Source organism: Oreochromis niloticus, linkage group LG6 (genome assembly GCF_001858045.2).
Source record: "Oreochromis niloticus isolate F11D_XX linkage group LG6, O_niloticus_UMD_NMBU, whole genome shotgun sequence".
Taxonomy (NCBI): Eukaryota; Metazoa; Chordata; class Actinopteri; order Cichliformes; family Cichlidae; genus Oreochromis; species Oreochromis niloticus.
Genome location: NC_031971.2, coordinates 23,879,756 through 23,903,553, shown reverse-complemented (window position 1 = coordinate 23,903,553; position 23,798 = coordinate 23,879,756). Strand labels below are relative to the sequence as shown.

The 23,798-nt window shown below is 39.0% G+C and overlaps 3 protein-coding genes across 6 annotated transcripts; 1 reads left to right on the top strand and 2 right to left on the bottom strand.

Moving 5' to 3' along the window:
• Positions 1–924: 924 nt before the first annotated feature.
• On the bottom strand, positions 925–18,574 carry LOC109202429 (uncharacterized). 2 transcript variants are annotated; one of them, XR_002062351.1, is made up of 7 exons: positions 18,416–18,574; positions 18,167–18,312; positions 18,020–18,081; positions 17,802–17,915; positions 17,034–17,132; positions 16,286–16,774; positions 925–1,023 (listed from the first exon to the last, which is right to left on the bottom strand). XR_002062351.1 is itself a non-coding variant. In XM_019359849.1 (6 exons), the coding sequence occupies exons 1-6, from the start codon at positions 18,530–18,532 to the stop codon at positions 16,602–16,604; spliced, it is 711 nt and encodes a 236-aa protein (XP_019215394.1). In that variant the 5' UTR covers positions 18,533–18,574; the 3' UTR covers positions 16,187–16,601. The 2 variants fall into 2 exon arrangements, 1 of the variants encoding a protein (XP_019215394.1); XM_019359849.1 differs by lacking the exon at positions 925–1,023 and having other exon boundaries at positions 16,187–16,774.
• Positions 7,427–14,948, bottom strand: LOC109202433 (uncharacterized). 3 transcript variants are annotated; one of them, XM_025907766.1, is made up of 6 exons: positions 14,788–14,946; positions 9,278–9,423; positions 9,134–9,189; positions 8,911–9,024; positions 8,125–8,223; positions 7,427–7,952 (listed from the first exon to the last, which is right to left on the bottom strand). In XM_025907766.1, exons 1-6 carry the CDS (start codon positions 14,902–14,904, stop codon positions 7,783–7,785), a joined length of 702 nt encoding a protein of 233 aa, XP_025763551.1. In that variant the 5' UTR covers positions 14,905–14,946; the 3' UTR covers positions 7,427–7,782. The 3 variants fall into 3 exon arrangements, with proteins under 3 accessions (XP_025763551.1, XP_019215398.1, XP_019215396.1); XM_019359853.2 differs by lacking the exon at positions 14,788–14,946 and adding an exon at positions 11,158–11,317; XM_019359851.1 differs by lacking the exons at positions 7,427–7,952; positions 8,125–8,223; positions 8,911–9,024; positions 9,134–9,189; positions 9,278–9,423 and adding exons at positions 12,559–13,146; positions 13,406–13,504; positions 14,174–14,287; positions 14,392–14,453; positions 14,539–14,684 and having other exon boundaries at positions 14,788–14,948.
• Positions 18,575–18,716: 142 nt separating the features above from the next.
• On the top strand, positions 18,717–22,214 carry LOC100705615 (cysteine-rich hydrophobic domain-containing protein 2). Its single transcript, XM_019360176.1, has 5 exons — positions 18,717–18,728; positions 20,830–20,985; positions 21,144–21,200; positions 21,293–21,352; positions 21,858–22,214. The coding sequence occupies exons 1-5, from the start codon at positions 18,717–18,719 to the stop codon at positions 21,927–21,929; spliced, it is 357 nt and encodes a 118-aa protein (XP_019215721.1). The 3' UTR covers positions 21,930–22,214.
• The last annotated feature ends 1,584 nt before the right edge of the window (positions 22,215–23,798 follow it).

Below are 23,798 nucleotides of genomic sequence, written 5' to 3'. Positions count from 1 at the left end.
CTTGTGCGAATGCACAAGTTGTGTAAAGCACTTTGAGTGCTCAGAAGAGTAGAAAAGGGCTATATAAGAACCAGGCCAATTACCATTTACCAATCCCACCTAAGGGAATTTCACCCCTAGGAAATAAAAAGATTGACATGTAAATGTAACAAATTAAATTAAAAGCTACCTGGGTTTGAAAACATATCCTGGCAAGAGAGATGGTTTCAATGATAAAAAGAACACTTTATTGAAAGTTATACAATAAAAAGTTAAATGGAATAAAAATAATAGAATAAAAATAAAAATAGACTGTCTTTCAGCCTAATAGTGTCCTCATATCAATACCAATAAATGTCTTGATGCATGCTCAGTCATCCAGGTAAGTAAATCCCAAAAGGTTGATTCTGTTCATCTGGACGTAGCGTTTTTAATGACCAAGGAACTGACCTCACAGCCACTGTTCATTCAGTGGGCTAGTTTCATGCAAACCTGCAGTCAGCTGAAACTGAAGAAGTCACTTGGATGAGTGACGAAACGTTTCTCCCACTGAAAACGCTAAATCCAGATGAACAGAATCAAGCTTTTGGGAGTACCAATGAAGAAAAATAATAGATGTTGGGAAGGACTTGGTAGCTGGAGGCTCTAACAAAAGGGAATGAAAAGAAACACAGACACTGTAAGTTACTTCACACCCAGAGTGCTGGTCAATAAAAGAAGTGTAAAAAAAGCAGGGCCACAACCAGAGAGGCCACACTGCTACTGGCTCCATCTTCTGGAGCCAAATCCAGAAACTAAAAAGGATCAAACAAGATGATTAGTAGTTACAAGAGCTGGACTTTATAGTTTTACAGTGTCCATAATGCTTTGTCCAGCCATCAGTGTTGTGTGCCACCCTTATTACTGAATTAGGCAGAGCACTCTGAATTAAATCAGGACATAAAGCACGGTCCTTATCTTGCTTTATTGAATACTGTTGATCTGACAACTAGCCACTTAACGGGGCCTCCTTCGGACAACAACATCCGGTTCAAAAGTCATCACCTTAAGTATTAAATATTGTGTACTGAGTTTACTAGGAGGCACATTGATGTTACAGACTTCCTACAATTCTTTTCAATCCAATTTTAAGTGAAATCATTTTAAAGGTTTTATTTGTAACAGGTTTACATCATAGGAAACCTTAGGCAGTAAAAGGATGTTTAATGTGAACTTAGAGATGAACAACAATGTTTGCACAAAGGTGGAAGGAAAAACAAACAAACAAGCGATAATAAGACACAGAAGAACTCAACAAGGAGGGTGATAAAAGTAAACGTCCACATGATAAAATAACCTTTAAAATAAAACTGTCAGCAACTAAAGGAGAGACCAGAAATAAAAACAAACAAACAAACAAAAATAAGTAAATAAAAACAGAATAACATGTGAACAGAGAAAGAACAGGAAAAACAAAGAAAATAATGAATTATTAAAACACAGACTATGACAAAATTTTATAATTACCTCACTTTCAATGGTAATTTTGACATACCATGTTTTCTATTTTGTGTTCTAACACGTAAAAATGTGTCTAAATATGTTTTAGAGATGTCAAATAAACAAGAAGAAAAGCTGCTTTGGACTATCTTTGCAATACGAGTCAAAATTATAGCAATAATTTTAAATTTTACTATTTACCCACTAACAATATAAAAATAATAGTTCCATCATATTAAAATGAGCTACAATCTACTTTTATCTCAAAGTAAAAAAAAACTGGCCAAACTCTCCCATTTAAAGGGACTATAATACACGGGGTTTACATCAGATTCAACATGTAGCGCATCTAAGTGCATTTAAATTAATTCTTTCCTTTTTTTTTCGTACAAAATACAGATGTTTGATGCACATTTAATGGTGCTAAAATGTGAACAGACTCACTTTTAATAATAAAAGTAATACTGTGTGCTTCCCTTAGGTGGCACCAGAGGAATTCAAAGCCAGTATCAATCGTGTGAACAGCTGCCTGAGAAAGACGCTCCCGGTGAATGTGCGGTGGCTTCTGTGTGGTTGTCTTTGTTGCTGTTGCACACTGGGCTTCAGTTTGTGGCCCGTCATCTGCCTCAGCAAAAGGGTGAGATGCCCATTCACTTCGTCCCACAGTTTGAAAATGTTATACAGAGAATTTACCACATTTGCTGCAGCATCGCAGTGAACACAACAAAAAATGTTGTGCACTAAGTTGATATGAGACTGTTTTTTCACAACAGTATCATCTAATATCTTTTTCCAGACAAGAAGATCTATAGAGAAACTTTTGGAGTAGGAAAACAGCAGACTTTACCACAAGGTAAGCAGTGAAGGCATCATTTGATATGTGTGGGCTAATGAAACTTCTCTAATCTTCTCTAATCACTGTTTCTGAACTCTGTTTCTGTGTAGTTGTGTTTGCATTGGAGACTAAGCAAAAGGAAGTGTGAAACCAACAACATGATGGAATATGTAAGTATTAGCTCTTTTCAGTGGTGTAATTATCCCAGTACAGTTAATGAAAGTATACCAGGTGTTACACCCACTACCAGATTGCGTTAAAAAGCTGCTGTTTTTAACTCAAAAGGTACTATTTTAGATGAGACATTGTGCCGAGAGTTGGTTTCTGGTTGTTCATGAAGTTACAGGTTTATCGCTGCACCATGGAAAAGTATCATATCTCCAACCTTTTTGAATGCAGATGTTAAGAAGTTATTGTTTCTGCAGTGTATGCTTGCATGTCTTTGATTGATTACTGTAGCACATTGTGGCTCAGTTAGTCCAAACCAAAGGGGTAAAAAAAACTTTGTAATTGAGTACATTTAGTTGTTGAGTAAATAGGGCTCCTGCAATCCACAGCCCTGGCTAGTGGTTGTGTACCACCTTGTCTTGTGTTGTCCATTAATAAAATATTACAAATTAGTTTAACCTACTAGTATTAGCATTTCTTATTACTGACATTATCAATTTTGTGTCGTGGTGTCTGGACTTCTATATACAGATGTTATTTATCCAGCCGGCTTTCAGCTCCTTCATCCGATTCTGTGCCAGTTTAATTGTGTTTAGAAGAGGCTGACGTGCACTTCTAAATATAAACGCAGCATATTGATTCTTGTAAAGATACACAAAATGTAATATTCTGTGGTCGTTATCTGTTAATATATCTGGCTTCCTCGTAATGCTAACACAATAGCCATTTATCCATCAGCCAGTTCCTCTTTTTCATAGCTTTGCGTATAGCCATGGGTAGCCTGCTTGGTTTTTTGTATTTCAGAAAAAGTAACTTTAGCACGGTCTGCTTAGTTAAGTTGGTACTCAGAAGTAAACAAATAGGCTTGCACAGGTTTGCATCTGTGACCCAGTTAGACGTGAGACGATGGCTGTTTTGATATAAACGCTGTGGCCAAACTTCTCCACGTGAAGTGAGGGTTTGTTTTTTTTTCCACTAATAGCTCTTTTCCATCAGTACCTACTCGGGTCGGCTCAGCACAGCCTGACATGGTTATTAGGGGTTTTCATTAGATGATAGTACCTGTTACCGGGTACTTTTTTAAGTACCTGTTACACAGAAACAACACCGTGGTGCCCGTGTCTAACGAAAAGCCACAGACAGAGCAGCAGGTATGCGTCAAGTTGATCCAAGGAGGTACTAATTGGGGAGGGAAAAAGGGCTTAAATCTTGTTGAAACATCCCTGACTCACTACTGAGAGCCTTTTGTTCTATCCCCTGCAGGTAATCCTAATAGAATTCCTACCTAAGGTCCCGATCTTCAGACCGGACTAGCCTGACTACAGCTGATCTGAAACTTCCTCTGCTGCCCGCTGCTGTCACAGAATCATGATGGCTGTAAAGTTCCCAAATAATTACACTTCCTTAAATACTCCAGCATTTGTGTTTACATTTATTCTCCCTGTTTTCTCTTGGACCCATTCCCTATAACAAATCTCCAGCCTTGTTTACAAATCCAGCAGCCCCATACTTTTTTTTTTGGGAGTGACATTACCACTGAACCTTGGCCAGCTGGGCAAACTTATATCAGCCTATGGGATGTGAGGGGAGAACCAGCCGTGGGCAATTTTATTGGTCTTTGGAACTATACCTGGAGACTAGACTCTCAAATTGAGTTCTGGGAGCCACGACTGGAAATTTGTCACTTTTATGTTCCCTAACCGAAGCACATGGCACAGACAGACCATGATTAAAAAAAAAAAACAATCAATAAAACACTTTCATATGTTACACCACCAACTTCCCCTGCAAAAAATACACGCCAGTGCATTTGTAACAGTTGGTTTGGTGCTTTTGATTTGTTAAAGGCAGAGGAAGCAACACAACACTGAACTTCAATAGAGCCTTCATCCAAATCAACGCTGTAGCGGAACGTGGGGGTCCTGCGGGAACATGTTGGGCCAGTGGCAAAAACAGCTGAACTCAATGTCACTATTCAAATACCAGGCGTCCTCTGGCCTCTTTTCACGTCACTTCACTGTGCATCAACCTAACCCAGTGACAATCACACACTCTGACTGTACTGTATGAATGGGTCTTTATGCTACACAGATTACGTGGAACAGTTTGTTTTAAACGTGTGTCCATGTGGTGGGCTGACTCTTGAAGAGACGGCCACCGGTGTTGAAGAAAAGCTTGTTTTGTTTTCTTGTTTTCTTTGTTTTTAGCATTTGAAGGTTTGTTTTCTGTTTTGTTGAAAGAAAAGACGAACAATGTTTGCAAAACTTTTGTATGTGTGTCAAACATAAGCAAAAAAATAACCAAAATTGGACAAATCAAACACAGGATACTCTTCTTTGGTAATGGAAAAAAAAATACTTCAATCTTTTTGTTTAAGTAATTTAAAAATGTGAGCGTGCATTGGTGAAATAAGCATCTTTTGTGTAACTGCAAAGGAATGCCTTGGTTGTTTTATTTCTCTCTGGGGTCTTGTGTCGTGACTAAAGCACACAATCGCTTTGTACATAAGAGAGGCCAAGTAAAGGTGTTGATTATCTGCTGACCTTGGCTTACTCGTGTCTAAAGGATGTGGATGTGTACAAGGCAGATATTCTGTCTTAGATGTAAACTTACTCGAGATGAACATAAAGAATAAGAGTTCCACTTTGTGAGGTGTTATGTGGTACAAGTGATCTGTGTCATGAAGCAGGATTTGGGCGTTCAATATAGTATGGAGAATCTCAACAAGGAGATGAAGCAGGTCTAATATGTGTAAAGGCGTTATCAGCCCTACTCTGTTCTATGAGGCGTTTTTGTCTTCCAGTGAGTTGTTGTGGTTTTCTGTCCTGAAAGCATTACTGCTTTGGTTCACTGTCACCGTTCCTTATCAGTCTGGTTTGAACCAGTTGTTTTCAGAGAAAAAGTTCAGACTGTACACAGTCTGCTAACATGTAAACATGTCGCTCTTTCCAGCAGAAGTTAGTGAACACCAGTAACGGACCTCAAAGGGTAGTAACAAAATGCACTCCGTATTGTATTCAGCATGATTTAAAGTGAGTGAATAAGAAATTAAGTAGTAAAGTGTGTATACAGGTCTGATTAGATTGCGTTTTTTCAAAAGACTTCTGTAGGACCTGAACTCTTTTTTTCTTCCATCCATCCATCCATCTTCATCCGCTTTATCCGAGGCCGGGTCGCGGGGGCAGCAGCCTAAGCAGAGAAGCCCAGACCTCCCTCTCCCCAGCCACCTCCTCCAGCTTATCCGGGGGAACACCAAGGCGTTCCCAGGCCAGCTGAGAGATATAATCTCTCCAGCGTGTCCTGGGTCTGCCCCAGGGCCTCCTCCCGGTGGGCCATGCCCGGAACACCTCACCCAGGAGGCATCCTTGTCAGATGCCCGAACCACCTCAACTGGCTCCTTTCGATGTGGAGGAGCAGCGGCGGCTCTACTCTGAGCCCCTCCCGGATGGCCGAACTTCTCACCCTATCTCTAAGGGAGAGGCCAGCCACCCTTCGGAGGAAGCTCATTTCTGCTGCTTGAATCCGCGATCTCGTTCTTTCGGTCACTACCCACAGCTCGTGGCCATAGGTGAGGGTAGGGACGTAGATCGACCGGTAAATTGAGATTTCGCTTTTACACTCAGCTCCCTCTTCACCACGACGGACCGGTGCAGCGTCCGCATCACTGCAGCCGCAGCACCAATCCGTCTGTCGATCTCCGGCTCCCTTCTCTTTTTTCTTTTTTTTTTTAAATCACAACTGAGTGCAGGTTTATGGCTCTTCCACATTGGCTTCATTTTTTTTTCAGGTCTGGAAGCTATGTCCATCTTTTATATCATCTATAGTTATCAGCTAGCCTGACAAGCAAGGAGCATTTATAGGCCATATTTAGCAGAAATACCTGCTAAATAATAAGCAGTTATTGTTTGTCACGTAAATTCCTTAAAAACACTCCAAAAAGGTTTGAGTGCCGCAAACATGGTTAAAAGGTCTTTTGGAGCCTGCCTCAGGTGGTCATATGAGGAGCTGCAGCCGGTGGCAGTTCAGTGTTAGCAGGATTTTTCAGCCCCAGAGGAGTCCACTTTGTGATAAAATATTAATTATGAAGCCTTCTTTCTGAGTGAGTTATTTAGCCTGTAATCCTGCTTCATGATGGTTACTTCAACAAATGTTTCCATGTCACAGATCACAACGTGAAGCACATCACATATCTTGCATATGTTTGACATTGACAAAGAGAGGAACAGATGGAAATCTGAAAGAAGGCCTTTTTGAGTAGATTGCATAATTGTCTTTCACTGCTCCGCACACCTTTGTGAAAGCATAAGAAGACTATGAGGTTATGTATGTCAAGAATTTGAGCTAAGCCACTTAGTTTTTGTTCACTGAGGTCTGGTGATTGCATGGATCACACTCAGGGGATTGCACTAGATTTTGAAAAGCCCCAAAATGTAGCAAAATCTCACTGTTACACCAGGGTGTCGCATATAGTACACACGTCACACGTTACTTTGAGTAATTGCTAAACGATGCATTTGAAGATTTGGAAATATCCCTGAGAAAAAAAAAAAGAATAACCTTTATAACATTTCTGTGGTTTTCCTATTTAGAAAAGTGAAGGAAGCACATGCACCAACAAAAAACAGATTTAGCCTTTTTATGTTAAAAGACCCAAATTCACTTGATTACTGCTGGTTTGCCTGTCGGTTCATCTGTCACTTTTCTATACTTTGAACTGTTCTGTGTAAAGCGAGGCGTAGGGCCGTATGCATATTTGTGGTGTGTGTGTGCATGATGTTTGCAGAAGCAAATGTTCCGATGTAGATCTGTGATGAAATCCTGCACAAAATATTAGTCCTTTTTATATGATCTTGAGTGGTCGTATGTGTGCGTGTGTGTGTCTGAGAGACAGAAAATGTATATACATGACTCATGAGCAGATGTATGTACAGGAATAAACGTAATTAAACAAAGGTATGGACATTCTTCTCTTCAACTCATTTTTTTATTAACTGCTTCCTTGGCTGCTATTATTTGCTAGATAATAAGCACTGACAGGCATCTTTGTAAGGTACACCTGTCCACCTGCTCTTTCATTCTAATCAGCCAATCAAATGACAACAACTCCGTTTATTTAAGCATGAGGACGCAAGATAACCTGCTGAAGCTCAAATCGGAACATCAGAATGGGTAAGACGGTTGATTTGAGTAACATTTAACATAGCATGGCTCTAGGGTTTACAGAGAGTGGTCAGACAAAGAGATCAAGTAAGCTTTAGATTTAGAAAATGTGTTAACACCAGAGGTCAGCGAAGAATGGCTTAGTGACATTTATGACTACTTCAGTCTTCATTGAATAGATCCACACTACTTTGGTCCGTGTCTAAAATGGTCTTCATTCCACTCTCAGTGAAAAGCTTCTCCGATAGGTTGAGATCATCGGGCGTTACGCTACTCAAGGACAGATCAGTAGTCTGTGTTCCGGGGCCGAGCGCTGGATCTGGGCAAAACCCTGCAAGAAGACATTTGTAAATAAAGTTCATTCATAAATTTGATTAATCTATGACCTTATCAAACATGGCGGTTACAAAAATATAAAGAGTATAAAGATAATATTAGATTGAAGTAGTAACATTCAGTTCAACTGCAGTTTCTAGGTTTTCATATTATATAAAGGTTCATACCTTTTTCTGAATCCAAGATAGCAGGGGATTCTAGGTTCAGACACTCTGCCTGCTTTGTAAACTCTTCCAGCTCAGCAGCAGACACTTTAGCTCTCCTACCTGGGAGACAGAAAAAGTAGACAGAAGGAACCATGATATTGAAGGAGAATTTGTGGCCATGAGCACATGAGCAAGGCCACCTCTGAATGGCTTTTAAAATCCATTCATGCTTGAAAATCCAGTCCAGTGCGACTGAATTGAAAATATTCTACATAGTAGAGTTTTGAAAAGTTCCTCCACAGTGATGTGAAAGACTCATTGCCAATCATTGCAAACGCTTGATTTCAGTTCTTGCTAACCAGTTATTAGGTTTAGGGACAATTACCTTTTCACACAGTGCCATGTAAATGAAATATTCCTTTAAGAACTGTGTTTTCTGTTTGCTTGGGTTATCTTTGTCTAATCTAAAAATGTATTTGATGATCTGAAATATCTAAGTGTGACTAATATATAAAATAGAAACCAGGAAGGGTGCAAATACATTTTCACAGCACTGCACGTTTTTAGATGTTTTATTCTTTAAAAAAAAAAGAAAGAAAAAAACATTTCCTAATATGCCTTTAACTGGCAAGTGTTATTTGTAACTGGTATTTCAAAGGGCAGTGTTCCGATTTAATAAGCCATAGAACAGTGGAAACCACTGTTCAATGATTAGTCATTGTTTTATTTTGGAAATTAGTGGACGGCGTCTCATAAAAAATACTTACGTACTTTGACATTACATTATAGGTGTGTCATTGTTCTTACTCAGGAGATGGAAAGCTTTAAATGTGGTTCTTCCAACGGTTTTATTTGAGTACATAACAAGGCAGTCAGGACAGCCAGTATTCAGCAGGACAGTAGGATATTGGTAATTGTACACTGTGGACAGAAATACACATCAATCGATATATACTGAAAGTGTTGTGGCAATGCTAGGTCCAAAGTCTAAATCTGGTCATCGAACATTTGTTCCCTCACTAATACTCACCCATACTGTTGTTAACCAAAGTCATGTTGGTTTTCAGTGTGGAACACATGCCCCTCCTTTTAAAAGATAAAATTAAAGAGACTTCTATATTCACATTACTTGAAAACAGTATCACTTCAGGCAAGGCTTTATCATTTTTATTACATTCTGTGAACGTAGAGATTATTGAACGTATTAGCCTCATTGGCAGCAGTGATGTTCATCCAGGCGGTCTCCAGAGGCATCTTCGTCAGCATGTTGAATCCAGGTATGTCTAAGCTCACTGCTATGTGTGTCCATTTTCCCACCAGCTGAAACAGATGGTGTATAATATACAGGGGGTAAAATAAGTATTGAAAACATCACCAAATTTCTCAGTACATATATTTCTAAAGGTGCTATTGACATAAAATTCTCACTAGATGTTGGTAACAATCCAGCCAGTCCACACATGCAAAGAAATCAAACCATAGATGTTATGTGTAATATTGAGAAATGAAACAAGGAAAAAGTATTGAACACGCCTACTGAAATTGCATTTAATACTTCATGCAAAAGCTTTTGTTGGTAATGACAACTTCAAGACGCCTCCTAGCCGCAAGCATCGCTCAGGTGTGATTTTGGTTCATTCTTCTACACAAATGGTCTTCAAATTCTGAACGTTCTGTGAGCCCTGCTATGAACTCTAAACTTTAATTATATCTATAGATTTTCAATTAGATTCAGGTCAGGTGATTGGCTGTGTCATTCTAGCAGCTTCTTTGGCTTTGTGTTTGGGATCATCGTCTTGCTGAAAGGTCCGTCCTCATTTCATCTTCAATATCCTGGTAGATGCTAGCAGAACATTTTTCCCATTCATCTTCCTGAATTTATATGAAACATTACAGTGCCACATGATGAAAAACAGCCCCATACTGTGATGTTCCCAGCTCCAAACTTCACTACTGGTATATTGTTTTTGGGGTGGTATGCAGTGCCTTTTGACCTCCAGACATGGCGTGTATTAAGGCATCAGTTCAGTTTTGGCCTCTACTGACCAGAGTATATTCTGCCAGTATTTCTTGTCTAAATGTTGTTCAGCAAACTTTAAACGTGCTTTAGCATGCTTTTTCTTCAGCAATGGCGTCTTGTATGGTGAGCGTGCATACAGGCCATGGCAGATGAGCTGATTCCACGTCTTTTTGTAGCTCTTCGCAAGTGCTCCTTTGCTTTTGGACAACTCTTCTGATAATTCTTTTCACTCCCCTGTCTGAAAACTGGCGGGGAGCAGCTGGTCCTGGCCGGTTTATGGTGAAATTATGTTCTCTCCTGCCCCAACAGTGCTCACTGGAACCTTCAGATCCAACATAACCGTTCTGGTTATGTTGGATCTGAAACATACTAGGTTTAAAACACATGGGGATCGGGCTTTTCAGGCACTAGGACCAAGGCTGTGGAACTCCCTGACGTTGTCTTTACGCTGTCTAGACTCCACCGACTCCTTTAAAAAGCAGCTGAAGACATTTTTATACAAACAAGCTTTTAATTAAATTTTTCACTGTTTTATATTATTTTATTTGTATTTTTGATTTAATTGTGAAGCACTTTGTGATTTTTAGCTGTGAAATGTGCTATATAAATAAAATTTACTTACAAGTTTAGTAATTCTGATGGATTGGTTTTATCCATCATGAGATGTTTCTTGTGTGACACCTTGTTAATGAGACAACTTTTTATAGGCTGTCAGTTAGAATAGAACCAGCTGACATTAATTTGCACTAGGGGGCAGGATTGCTTTGTAATTGCTGATAGATTTCAGCTGGTGTCATGACTTCCATGCCTTTTTGCACCTTCCGTTCTATATGTTCAATACTTTTCCTCTTATTATTACACATAGCTTAATTTATGGATATCAATGTTTTGATTTCTTTGCATGTGTGGACTGGATGGGTGGTTACCCACATCTGGTGTAAATTTCATGTAAATTTGGTGACGTGTTCAAAACTTATTTTACTCAGCGTATATGTGCAGAAAGTGATAAGTGAAAGGTGAGATAAGAGTCTGACCTGATTTCCGTGGATTTCACGAGGCTGGATTAGATTCTCACAGCTTGTCACAGGAGCTGAGTGTCCAAGAGACAGAAGACAGAGCACAGTTACAGCAACGTGAACAAACTCCATCATGGCTCGTCTGCTGATAGTGTGGCTTCAGACTCTGAAGTGTGTTCTAGATATACGAGACTCAGGCCAGTGTAGGTGAAGTATTGCTCAATTGTTTACTTATGTGTTGTAATTGTACTTAGAAGAACATAACAGAAATATTTACTCTGTGGCAGTGCAGTCAGGGGGGTTATATAAATGTGTTGCGACAATGGTAGAGCAGGTCATCTACTGATCGGAAGGTTGGAGGTTCGATTCCTGGCTTCCCCTAGTCTGCATGCCAAATATCCTTTGGCAAGATACTAACCCCAAATTACTCTCGATGCATCCATCGGAGAGTGAACCGGTGTGTGAATGTTAGTTAGAAAGCACCAAGAAAATGTGCTTGTGCGAATGCACAAGTTGTGTAAAGCACTTTGAGTGCTCAGAAGAGTAGAAAAGGGCTATATAAGAAGCAGTCCATTTACCATTTACCAATGCCACCTAAGGGAATTTCACCCCTAGGAAATAAAAAGATTGACATGTAAATGTAACAAATTAAATTAAAAGCTACCTGGGTTTGAAAACATATCCTGGCAAGAGAGATGGTTTCAATGATAAAAAGAACACTTTATTGAAAGTTATACAATAAAAAGTTAAATGGAATAAAAATAATAGAATAAAAATAAAAATAGACTGTCTTTCAGCCTAATAGTGTCCTCATATCAATACCAATAAATGTCTTGATGCATGCTCAGTCATCCAGGTAAGTAAATCCCAAAAGGTTGATTCTGTTCATCTGGACGTAGCGTTTTTAATGATCAAGGAACTGACCTCACAGCCACTGTTCATTCAGTGGGCTAGTTTCATGCAAACCTGCAGTCAGCTGAGACTGAAGAAGTCACTTGGATGAGTGACGAAATGTCTCTCCCACTGAAAACGCTAAATCCAGATGAACAGAATCAATGTTTTGGGAGTACCAATGAAGAAAAATAATAGATGTTGGGATGGACTTGGTAGCTGGAGGCTCTAACAAAAGGGAATGAAAAGAAACACAGACACTGTAAGTTACTTCACACCCAGAGTGCTGGTCAATAAAAGAAGTGTAAAAAAAGCAGGGCCACAACCAGAGAGGCCACGCTGCTACTGGCTCCATCTTCTGGAGCCAAATCCAGCAACTAAAAAGGATCAAACAAGATGATTAGTAGTTACAAGAGCTGGACTTTATAGTTTTACAGTGTCCATAATGCTTTGTCCAGCCATCAGTGTTGTGTGCCACCCTTATTACTGAATTAGGCAGAGCACTCTGAATTAAATCAGGACATAAAGCACGGTCCTTATCTTGCTTTATTGAATACTGTTGATCTGACAACTAGCCACTTAACGGGGCCTCCTTCGGACAACAACATCCGGTTCAAAAGTCATCACCTTAAGACATAGCCATATATCAATACATGACAATCAGCAGACTGAGCCCAACCGGAGCAACATGAACAAACTTTATCATGGTTTGTTGATTGGGTCTTTAGTACATGGTGCATTAAAGTGACTAAACTAATTTACTCATGTGCTATCATCTTTTCTTCTTAAAGCAGGCTCACATTGTCAGTTTTATGTCAGTTCAATGAAACTAAATCTAAATTACACTGATGACACAGAACAAATTGCCACAGAGGAAAAAACAGTCGTGCTTCTTTTTTAGCATCTTCATTTTTAGTGGCAATATTCTTCACAGGCAGAGCCATCAGTCTTGCTTGAATGAAGCCATACTTCTTCGGATCATATCCAAAAAGGTCTTCACTCCACTTTCACTACTGAGAAGTTCTTCTAGAAGGCTGAGCTCTTCAGAGCTTATGGTGTCTGTGGTTCGATCAGTGAAATTTGTTTCTGGGGCAAGAGTTGGATCTGGGCACAAACCTGTGAAGATGACATTTGTGAATGGCTTTAATTTATGAGAGGAGAAATGAATTGAATCTACAGTTGTTCCAACCATGCTGGTATAAAAATAACAACAACATTAAACTGAAGGTGTGACATTTAGTTCAGCTGCAGTTTCTTTGTGTAACTGAACTCATTTGACAAACTGTAATCTGCTACTGGCTACTGCGTTTTGTTTATTCTTCAGGGCACATACAGACGTGGCTTTAAGACTTTCATATTAAGTAGAAGTTCATACCCTCTTCTAAGTCCATGATAGCAGGTGGTTGTAGGTTCAGACACTCTGCCTGCTTTGTAAACTCTTCCAGCTCAGCTGCAGACACCCTAACTCTCGTACCTGAGAGACAGAAAAAGTGTTAGCACTGGAGGCTCATGTCAGGGCACTACGATGGCACAGAAGTATTTAAGTTATCAAGAATAAAATTACATCAGGGACAATTTTCAAATGTTACTGCATCCATTTGTAAGCAGCAATATTTTGACTTATGTGTTTAAGGAAGGTATTTTAGTACAATTATGTACAGTGAAAAATATTTGGCTTCTTTCTGATTTCTTACTTTTTTGCATATTTGTCACATTTAAACGTTTCGGCTCATCAACCAAATCTGAATGTTAATCAAAGAAACATAATTAAATACAAAATGCCCTTTTAAAATTATGTTTTTATTTCTTAAGAGAAAAAGGCAGGCACAGGTCATGTGGGGGGAAAGCACATTTTTCATTTCATAATTTATTTTTTCCTTTTTTCACAGAGTTTAAAATTTTGCCTTTAACTATTATTTGGATGTCCTCATCCAGACGGCAGCATTTGGAAACTACAATTATTTATTTAAAGACCTGGAAAAGTGGAAACGACTGTTAATCATTGTTTTGATGTTGTTTTAAGTTGGAAATTAGTCACCAGCATCTCTTTCAGCTTTAATAAATTAAATACATGAAGTTGGACCATAAAAAAAATACTTAAGTACTTTGACATTACAGTGTTTAGCTGTGTCATTGTTCTTACTCAGGAGCTGGAGAGCTCTGACTTTGATTCTTCCCATGGTCATATTTAAGTAGATAACAAGACAGTCAGGGCAGCCAGTATTCAGCAGGACACCAGACACTCGGTAATCCCCCACTATGGACATGTGCAAATACACACCAATTGATATATACTGAAAGTGTTGTGGCACAAAGTGTAAATCTGGTCATCCAAATGTTTGTTCCCTCAGTAATACTCACCCACAGTGAGAGTGTTGTTAACCAAAGTCATGTTTTTTTTCCATGTGAAGCACTTGCCCATCCTTTTAGAAGATAAAATTAGAGAGATTTTTACATTAACATTATTTGAAAACAGTGTCAGTTCAGGAAAAACATCATGTTTATTACATTTTTTGAATTTGGAGACTGTGAAATGTATCGGCTTCACTGGCAGCGGTGATCTTCACCCAGGTATTTTCCATAAGCATCTGTAGCAGCATTTTGGATCCAGGTATGCTTGTGCTCTCTGCAAGTAGCATCCATTTGCCCAGCAGCTGAAACAGACAGTATTAAGTGTATAAGACAACAAACATTTCATATCGAAAATGAGAAAAAAAAAAGGAAAAAAAAGTGAGAAACGACGTAAGAGGGTCTGACCTGACTTCCGTAGATTTCACGAGGCTGGAGTAGATTCTCACAGCTTGTCACAGGAGCTGAGTGTCCAAGAGACAGAAGACCAAGCACAGCTACAGCAACGTGAACAAACTCCATCATGGCTCGTCTGCTGATAGTGTGGCTTCAGACTTTAAATGTGTTCTAGACATACGAGACTCAGCCCAGTTTAGGTGAAGTATTGCTCAATTGTTTACTTATGTGTTGTAATTGTACTTAGAAGAACATTACAGAAATATTTACTCTGTGGCAGTACAGTCAGGGGGTTATTTAAATGTGTTGCGACAATGGTAGAGCAGGTCATCTACTGATCGGAAGGTTGGAGGTTCGATTCCTGGCTTCCCCTTGTCTGCATGCCAAATATCCTTGGGCAAGATACTAACCCCAAATTACTCTCCGATGCATTCATCGGAGAGTGAACCGGTGTGTGAATGTTAGTTAGAAAGCACCAAGAAAATGTGCTTGTGCGAATGCACAAGTTGTGTAAAGCACTTTGAGTGCTCAGAAGAGTAGAAAAGGGCTATATAAGAAGCAGTCCATTTACCATTTACCAATGCCACCTAAGGGAATTTCACCCCTAGGAAATAAAAAGATTGACATGTAAATGTAACAAATTAAATTAAAAGCTACCTGGGTTTGAAAACATATCCTGGCAAGAGAGATGGTTTCAATGATAAAAAGAACACTTTATTGAAAGTTATACAATAAAAAGTTAAATGGAATAAAAATAATAGAATAAAATAAAAACAGACTGTCTTTCAGCCTAATAGTGTCCTCATATCAATACCAATAAATGTCTTGATGCATGCTCAGTCATCCAGGTAAGTAAATCCCAAAAGGTTGATTCTGTTCATCTGGACGTAGCGTTTTTAATGATCAAGGAACTGACCTCACAGCCACTGTTCATTCAGTGGGCTAGTTTCATGCAAACCTGCAGTCAGCTGAGACTGAAGAAGTCACTTGGATGAGTGACGAAATGTCTCTCCCACTGAAAACGCTAAATCCAGATGAACAGAATCAAGCTTTTGGGAGTACCAATGAAGAAAAATAATAGATGTTGGGATGGACTTGGTAGCTGGAGGCTCTAACAAAAGGGAATGAAAAGAAACACAGACACTGTAAGTTACTTCACACCCAGAGTGCTGGTCAATAAAAGAAGTGTAAAAAAAGCAGGGCCACAACCAGAGAGGCCACGCTGCTACTGGCTCCATCTTCTGGAGCCAAATCCAGCAACTAAAAAGGATCAAACAAGATGATTAGTAGTTACAAGAGCTGGACTTTATAGTTTTACAGTGTCCATAATGCTTTGTCCAGCCATCAGTGTTGTGTGCCACCCTTATTACTGAATTAGGCAGAGCACTCTGAATTAAATCAGGACATAAAGCACGGTCCTTATCTTGCTTTATTGAATACTGTTGATCTGACAACTAGCCACTTAACGGGGCCTCCTTCGGACAACAACATCCGGTTCAAAAGTCATCACCTTAAGACATAGCCATATATCAATACATGACAATCAGCAGACTGAGCCCAACCGGAGCAACATGAACAAACTTTATCATGGTTTGTTGATTGGGTCTTTAGTACATGGTGCATTAAAGTGACTAAACTAATTTACTCATGTGCTATCATCTTTTCTTCTTAAAGCAGGCTCACATTGTCAGTTTTATGTCAGTTCAATGAAACTAAATCTAAATTACACTGATGACACAGAACAAATTGCCACAGAGGAAAAAACAGTCGTGCTTCTTTTTTAGCATCTTCATTTTTAGTGGCAATATTCTTCACAGGCAGAGCCGTCAGTCTTGCTTGAATGAAGCCATACTTCTTTGGATCATATCCAAAAAGGTCTTCACTCCACTTTCACTACTGAGAAGTTCTTCTAGAAGGCTGAGCTCTTCAGAGCTTATGGTGTCTGTGGTTCGATCAGTGAAATTTGTTTCTGGGGCAAGAGTTGGATCTGGGCACAAACCTGTGAAGATGACATTTGTGAATGGCTTTAATTTATGAGAGGAGAAATGAATTGAATCTACAGTTGTTCCAACCATGCTGGTATAAAAATAACAACAACATTAAACTGAAGGTGTGACATTTAGTTCAGCTGCAGTTTCTTTGTGTAACTGAACTCATTTGACAAACTGTAATCTGCTACTGACTACTGTGTTTTGTTTATTCTTCAGGGCACATACAGACGTGGCTTTAAGACTTTCATATTAAGTAGAAGTTCATACCCTCTTCTAAGTCCATGATAGCAGGTGGTTGTAGGTTCAGACACTCTGCCTGCTTTGTAAACTCTTCCAGCTCAGCTGCAGACACCCTAACTCTCGTACCTGAGAGACAGAAAAAGTGTTAGCACTGGAGGCTCATGTCAGGGCACTACGATGGCACAGAAGTATTTAAGTTATCAAGAATAAAATTACATCAGGGACAATTTTCAAATGTTACTGCATCCATTTGTAAGCAGCAATATTTTGACTTATGTGTTTAAGGAAGGTATTTTAGTACAATTATGTACAGTGAAAAATATTTGGCTTCTTTCTGATTTCTTAGTTTTTTGCATATTTGTCACATTTAAACGTTTCGGCTCATCAACCAAATCTGAATGTTAATCAAAGAAACATAATTAAATACAAAATGCCCTTTTAAAATTATGTTTTTATTTCTTAAGAGAAATAGGCAGGCACAGGTCATGTGGGGGGAAAGCACATTTTTCATTTCATAATTTATTTTTTCCTTTTTTCACAGAGTTTAAAATTTTGCCTTTAACTATTATTTGGATGTCCTCATCCAGACGGCAGCATTTGGAAACTACAATTATTTATTTAAAGACCTGGAAAAGTGGAAACGACTGTTAATCATTGTTTTGATGTTGTTTTAAGTTGGAAATTAGTCACCAGCATCTCTTTCAGCTTTAATAAATTAAATACATGAAGTTGGACCATAAAAAAAATACTTAAGTACTTTGACATTACAGTGTTTAGCTGTGTCATTGTTCTTACTCAGGAGCTGGAGAGCTCTGACTTTGATTCTTCCCATGGTCATATTTAAGTAGATAACAAGACAGTCAGGGCAGCCAGTATTCAGCAGGACACCAGACACTCGGTAATCCCCCACTATGGACATGTGCAAATACACACCAATTGATATATACTGAAAGTGTTGTGGCACAAAGTGTAAATCTGGTCATCCAAATGTTTGTTCCCTCAGTAATACTCACCCACAGTGAGAGTGTTGTTAACCAAAGTCATGTTTTTTTTCCATGTGAAGCACTTGCCCATCCTTTTAGAAGATAAAATTAGAGAGATTTTTACATTAACATTATTTGAAAACAGTGTCAGTTCAGGAAAAACATCATGTTTATTACATTTTTTGAATTTGGAGACTGTGAAATGTATCGGCTTCACTGGCAGCGGTGATCTTCACCCAGGTATTTTCCATAAGCATCTGTAGCAGCATTTTGGATCCAGGTATGCTTGTGCTCTCTGCAAGTAGCATCCATTTGCCCAGCAGCTGAAACAGACAGTATTAAGTGTATAAGACAACAAACATTTCATATCGAAAATGAGAAAAAAAAAAGGAAAAAAAAGTGAGAAATGACGTAAGAGGGTCTGACCTGACTTCCGTAGATTTCACGAGGCTGGAGTAGATTCTCACAGCTTGTCACAGGAGCTGAGTGTCCAAGAGACAGAAGACCGAGCACAGTTACAGCAACGTGAACAAACTCCATCATGGCTCGTCTGCTGATAGTGTGGCGTCAGACTTTAAATGTGTTCTAGACATACGAGACTCAGCCCAGTTTAGGTGAAGTATTGCTCAATTGTTTACTTATGTGTTGTAATTGTACTTAGAAGAACATTACAGAAATATTTACTCTGTGGCAGTACAGTCAGGGGTTATTTAAATGTGTTGCGACAATGGTAGAGCAGGTCATCTACTGATCGGAAGGTTGGAGGTTCGATTCCTGGCTTCCCCTTGTCTGCATGCCAAATATCCTTGGGCAAGATACAAACCCCAAATTACTCTCCGATGCATCCATCGGAGAGTGAACCGGTGTGTGAATGTTAGTTAGAAAGCACCAAGAAAATGTGCTTGTGCGAATGCACAAGTTGTGTAAAGCACTTTGAGTGCTCAGAAGAGTAGAAAAGGGCTATATAAGAAGCAGTCCATTTACCATTTACCAATGCCACCTAAGGGAATTTCACCCCTAGGAAATAAAAAGATTGACATGTAAATGTAACAAATTAAATTAAAAGCTACCTGGGTTTGAAAACATATCCTGGCAAGAGAGATGGTTTCAATGATAAAAAGAACACTTTATTGAAAGTTATACAATAAAAAGTTAAATGGAATAAAAATAATAGAATAAAAATAAAAATAGACTGTCTTTCAGCCTAATAGTGTCCTCATATCAGTACCAATAAATGTCTTGATGCATGCTCAGTCATCCAGGTAAGTAAATCCCAAAAGGTTGATTCTGTTCATCTGGACGTAGCGTTTTTAATGATCAAGGAACTGACCTCACAGCCACTGTTCATTCAGTGGGCTAGTTTCATGCAAACCTGCAGTCAGCTGAGACTGAAGAAGTCACTTGGATGAGTGACGAAACGTTTCTCCCACTGAAAACGCTAAATCCAGATGAACAGAATCAAGCTTTTGGGAGTACCAATGAAGAAAAATAATAGATGTTGGGATGGACTTGGTAGCTGGAGGCTCTAACAAAAGGGAATGAAAAGAAACACAGACACTGTAAGTTACTTCACACCCAGAGTGCTGGTCAATAAAAGAAGTGTAAAAAAAGCAGGGCCACAACCAGAGAGGCCACGCTGCTACTGGCTCCATCTTCTGGAGCCAAATCCAGCAACTAAAAAGGATCAAACAAGATGATTAGTAGTTACAAGAGCTGGACTTTATAGTTTTACAGTGTCCATAATGCTTTGTCCAGCCATCAGTGTTGTGTGCCACCCTTATTACTGAATTAGGCAGAGCACTCTGAATTAAATCAGGACATAAAGCACGGTCCTTATCTTGCTTTATTGAATACTGTTGATCTGACAACTAGCCACTTAACGGGGCCTCCTTCGGACAACAACATCCGGTTCAAAAGTCATCACCTTAAGTATTAAATATTGTGTACTGAGTTTACTAGGAGGCACATTGATGTTACAGACTTCCTACAATTCTTTTCAATCCAATTTTAAGTGAAATCATTTTAAAGGTTTTATTTGTAACAGGTTTACATCATAGGAAACCTTAGGCAGTAAAAGGATGTTTAATGTGAACTTAGAGATGAACAACAATGTTTGCACAAAGGTGGAAGGAAAAACAAACAAACAAGCGATAATAAGACACAGAAGAACTCAACAAGGAGGGTGATAAAAGTAAACGTCCACATGATAAAATAACCTTTAAAATAAAACTGTCAGCAACTAAAGGAGAGACCAGAAATAAAAACAAACAAACAAACAAAAATAAGTAAATAAAAACAGAATAACATGTGAACAGAGAAAGAACAGGAAAAACAAAGAAAATAATGAATTATTAAAACACAGACTATGACAAAATTTTATAATTACCTCACTTTCAATGGTAATTTTGACATACCATGTTTTCTATTTTGTGTTCTAACACGTAAAAATGTGTCTAAATATGTTTTAGAGATGTCAAATAAACAAGAAGAAAAGCTGCTTTGGACTATCTTTGCAATACGAGTCAAAATTATAGCAATAATTTTAAATTTTACTATTTACCCACTAACAATATAAAAATAATAGTTCCATCATATTAAAATGAGCTACAATCTACTTTTATCTCAAAGTAAAAAAAAACTGGCCAAACTCTCCCATTTAAAGGGACTATAATACACGGGGTTTACATCAGATTCAACATGTAGCGCATCTAAGTGCATTTAAATTAATTCTTTCCTTTTTTTTTCGTACAAAATACAGATGTTTGATGCACATTTAATGGTGCTAAAATGTGAACAGACTCACTTTTAATAATAAAAGTAATACTGTGTGCTTCCCTTAGGTGGCACCAGAGGAATTCAAAGCCAGTATCAATCGTGTGAACAGCTGCCTGAGAAAGACGCTCCCGGTGAATGTGCGGTGGCTTCTGTGTGGTTGTCTTTGTTGCTGTTGCACACTGGGCTTCAGTTTGTGGCCCGTCATCTGCCTCAGCAAAAGGGTGAGATGCCCATTCACTTCGTCCCACAGTTTGAAATGTTACGCAGAGAATTTACCACATTTGCTGCAGCATCACAGTGAACACAATAAAAAATGTTGTGCACTAAGTTGATATGAGACCGTTTTTTCACAACAGTATCATCTAATATCTTTTTCCAGACAAGAAGATCTATAGAGAAACTTTTGGAGTGGGAAAACAGCAGACTTTACCACAAGGTAAGCAGTGAAGGCATCATTTGATATGTGTGGGCTAATGAAACTTCTCTAATCTTCTCTAATCACTGTTTCTGAACTCTGTTTCTGTGTAGTTGTGTTTGCATTGGAGACTAAGCAAAAGGAAGTGTGAAACCAACAACATGATGGAATATGTAAGTATTAGCTCTTTTCAGTGGTGTAATTATCCCAGTACAGTTAATGAAAGTATACCAGGTGTTACACCCACTACCAGATTGCGTTAAAAAGCTGCTGTTTTTAACTCAAAAGGTACTATTTTAGATGAGACATTGTGCCGAGAGTTGGTTTCTGGTTGTTCATGAAGTTACAGGTTTATCGGTGCACCATGGAAAAGTATCATATCTCCAACCTTTTTGAACGCAGATGTTAAGAAGTTATTGTATCTGCAGTGTATGCTTGCATGTCTTTGATTGATTACTGTAGCACATTGTGGCTCAGTTAGTCCAAAACAAAGGGGTAAAAAACTTAGAAATTGAACACATTTAGTTGTTGAGTAAATAGGGCTGCTGCCATCCACAGCCCTGGCTAGTGGTTGTGTACCACCTTGTCTTGTGTTGTGCATTAACAAAATATTACAATACTATTCTTATTACTGACGTTAGCAATTTTGTATCATGGTGTCTGGGCTTTTATATACAGATGTTGTTTATCCAGCCGGCTTTCAGAGAGAGAGGAACAGATGGAAATCTGAAAGAAGGCCTTTTTGAGTAGATTGCATAATTGTCTTTCACTGCTCCGCACACCTTTGTGAAAGCATGAGACTATGAGGTTATGTATGTCAAGAATTTGAGCTATGCCACTTAGTTTTTGTTCACTGAGGTCTGGTGATTGCATGGATCACACTCAGGGGATTGCACTAGATTTTAAAAAACCCATAATGTAGCAAAATCTCACTGTTACACCAGGGTGTCGCATATAGTACACACGTCACACGTTACTTTGAGTAATTGCTAAACGATGCATTTGAAGATTTGGAAATATCCCTGAGAAAAAAAAGGAATAACCTTTATAACACTTCTGTGGTCTTCCTATTTAGAAAAGTGAAGGAAGCACATGCACCAACAAAAAACAGATTTAGCCTTTTTATGTTAAAAGACCCAAATTCACTTGATTACTGCTGGTTTGCCTGTCGGTTCATCTGTCACTTTTCTATACTTTGAACTGTTCTGTGTAAAGCGAGGCGTAGGGCCGTATGCATATTTGTGGTGTGTGTGCATGATGTTTGCAGAAGCAAATGTTCCGATGTAGATCTGACTGTGATGAAATCCTGCACAAAATATTAGTCCTTTTTATATGATCTTGAGTGTGTGTGTGTGTGTGTGTGTGTGTGTGTGTGTGTGTGTGTGCGCGCGCGTGCGTGCGTCTGAGAGACAGAAAATGTATATACATGACTCATGAGTAGATGTATGTACAGGAATAAACTTACCAATAAACAAAGGTATGGACATTCTTCTCTCATTTTTTATTAACTGCTTCCTTGGCTGCTATTATTTGCTAGATGATGATGAGCACTGACAGGTATCTTTGTAAGGTCCACCTGCTCTTTCATTCTAATCAGCCAATCAAATAACAGCAACTCCGTTTATTCAAGTGAGCTTTAGTTTTAGAAAATGTGTTGTTTACACCAAAGGTCAGAGAAGAATGGTACACCACTGGAAACTGATAGGAAGCCGACAGTAAATCAAATAACCCCTCATTGCAATCAATGTATGCAGAACAGCATCTTTACAGAAACAGAAGACCACACCAGGCGCCAAACCTGTCAGTTAAGAACAGGAAACTGAGGCTACAGTTCAAATGGGATCACCAAAATTGGACACAAAAGACAGGCCCCATGAGTCACAATTTCTGCTGCTGTATTCACTTGGTAGAGTCAGAATCTGGTGTAACAACATGAATGCATTGATTACTCCTGCCTCGATGAAGACTGGGAGAGGATCATTCTCACCTACCTCCGACCTCTGGTGAGCGCGGTGCTGGACCCCTGTAGTTTGCTTACCATCCTGATTTTGGGGTGGATGATGCAGTCATCTGCCTCCTGCACAGATCACTTTCACACCTGAAGAGTACTGGAAGCAGTGTGAGAGTCTTGTTTTTTCAAATTTTGCGTTCAATACAATCAAACCAGCACTGAGGGGAGAAGCTGGAAGGAACAGGAGTTGAACATTACCTGATTTCAGGGACAGTCAACCATGTAAGGCTTCAGTGCTGTGTGTCTGAGGTGGTGGTTTATAGCATATGGGCCCCTCATAAATGAAACTGAGTTAAATTGAAAATGAGGCTTTGTGTGGAGGATTTGATTATTCAAGCAAGAAAAAAAAATACTTTGTACAAATGGGGGGGAAAAACATCACTGTTTCAAAGCTAAACTGAGCTTCCTGCAGTCCAGACCTTTAATCTGTTGTTGAAGTATAATAAATGATGAAAACCACAAAGGAGGCCCAGCACTGCTCCTATATCGAGCAAGGGAAACATTTGGACTGTAAAACTGCAACAACTGGTGCCTTCAGTTACTAGACACTTTAAAGGAAAGGTCATGTAACACTGAGGTAAACATGGCTCCTATTTCAGTTTGTTGGT

Excerpts from the sequence above, each read along its gene's own strand:
- LOC109202433 (XM_019359851.1), bottom strand. The coding sequence starts at position 14,904 with ATGATGGAGTTTGTTCACGTTGCTGTAGCTGTGCTTGGTCTTCTGTCT. Across the intron at positions 14,288-14,391 it reads TAACAACACTCTCACTGTGG|TGGGGGATTACCGAGTGTCT; the intron begins GTGAGTATTACT and ends ACATGTCCATAG. Across the intron at positions 13,505-14,173 it reads CAGAGCTCTCCAGCTCCTGA|GTACGAGAGTTAGGGTGTCT; the intron begins GTAAGAACAATG and ends TCTGTCTCTCAG.
- LOC109202429 (XM_019359849.1), bottom strand. The coding sequence starts at position 18,532 with ATGATGGAGTTTGTTCACGTTGCTGTAACTGTGCTCGGTCTTCTGTCT. Across the intron at positions 18,313-18,415 it reads GTGAAATCTACGGAAGTCAG|CTGCTGGGCAAATGGATGCT; the intron begins GTCAGACCCTCT and ends TGTCTGTTTCAG. Across the intron at positions 17,916-18,019 it reads TAACAACACTCTCACTGTGG|TGGGGGATTACCGAGTGTCT; the intron begins GTGAGTATTACT and ends ACATGTCCATAG.
- LOC100705615 (XM_019360176.1), top strand. Across the intron at positions 21,201-21,292 it reads ACAGCAGACTTTACCACAAG|TTGTGTTTGCATTGGAGACT; the intron begins GTAAGCAGTGAA and ends GTTTCTGTGTAG. Across the intron at positions 21,353-21,857 it reads CCAACAACATGATGGAATAT|ATGTTGTTTATCCAGCCGGC; the intron begins GTAAGTATTAGC and ends TTTTATATACAG.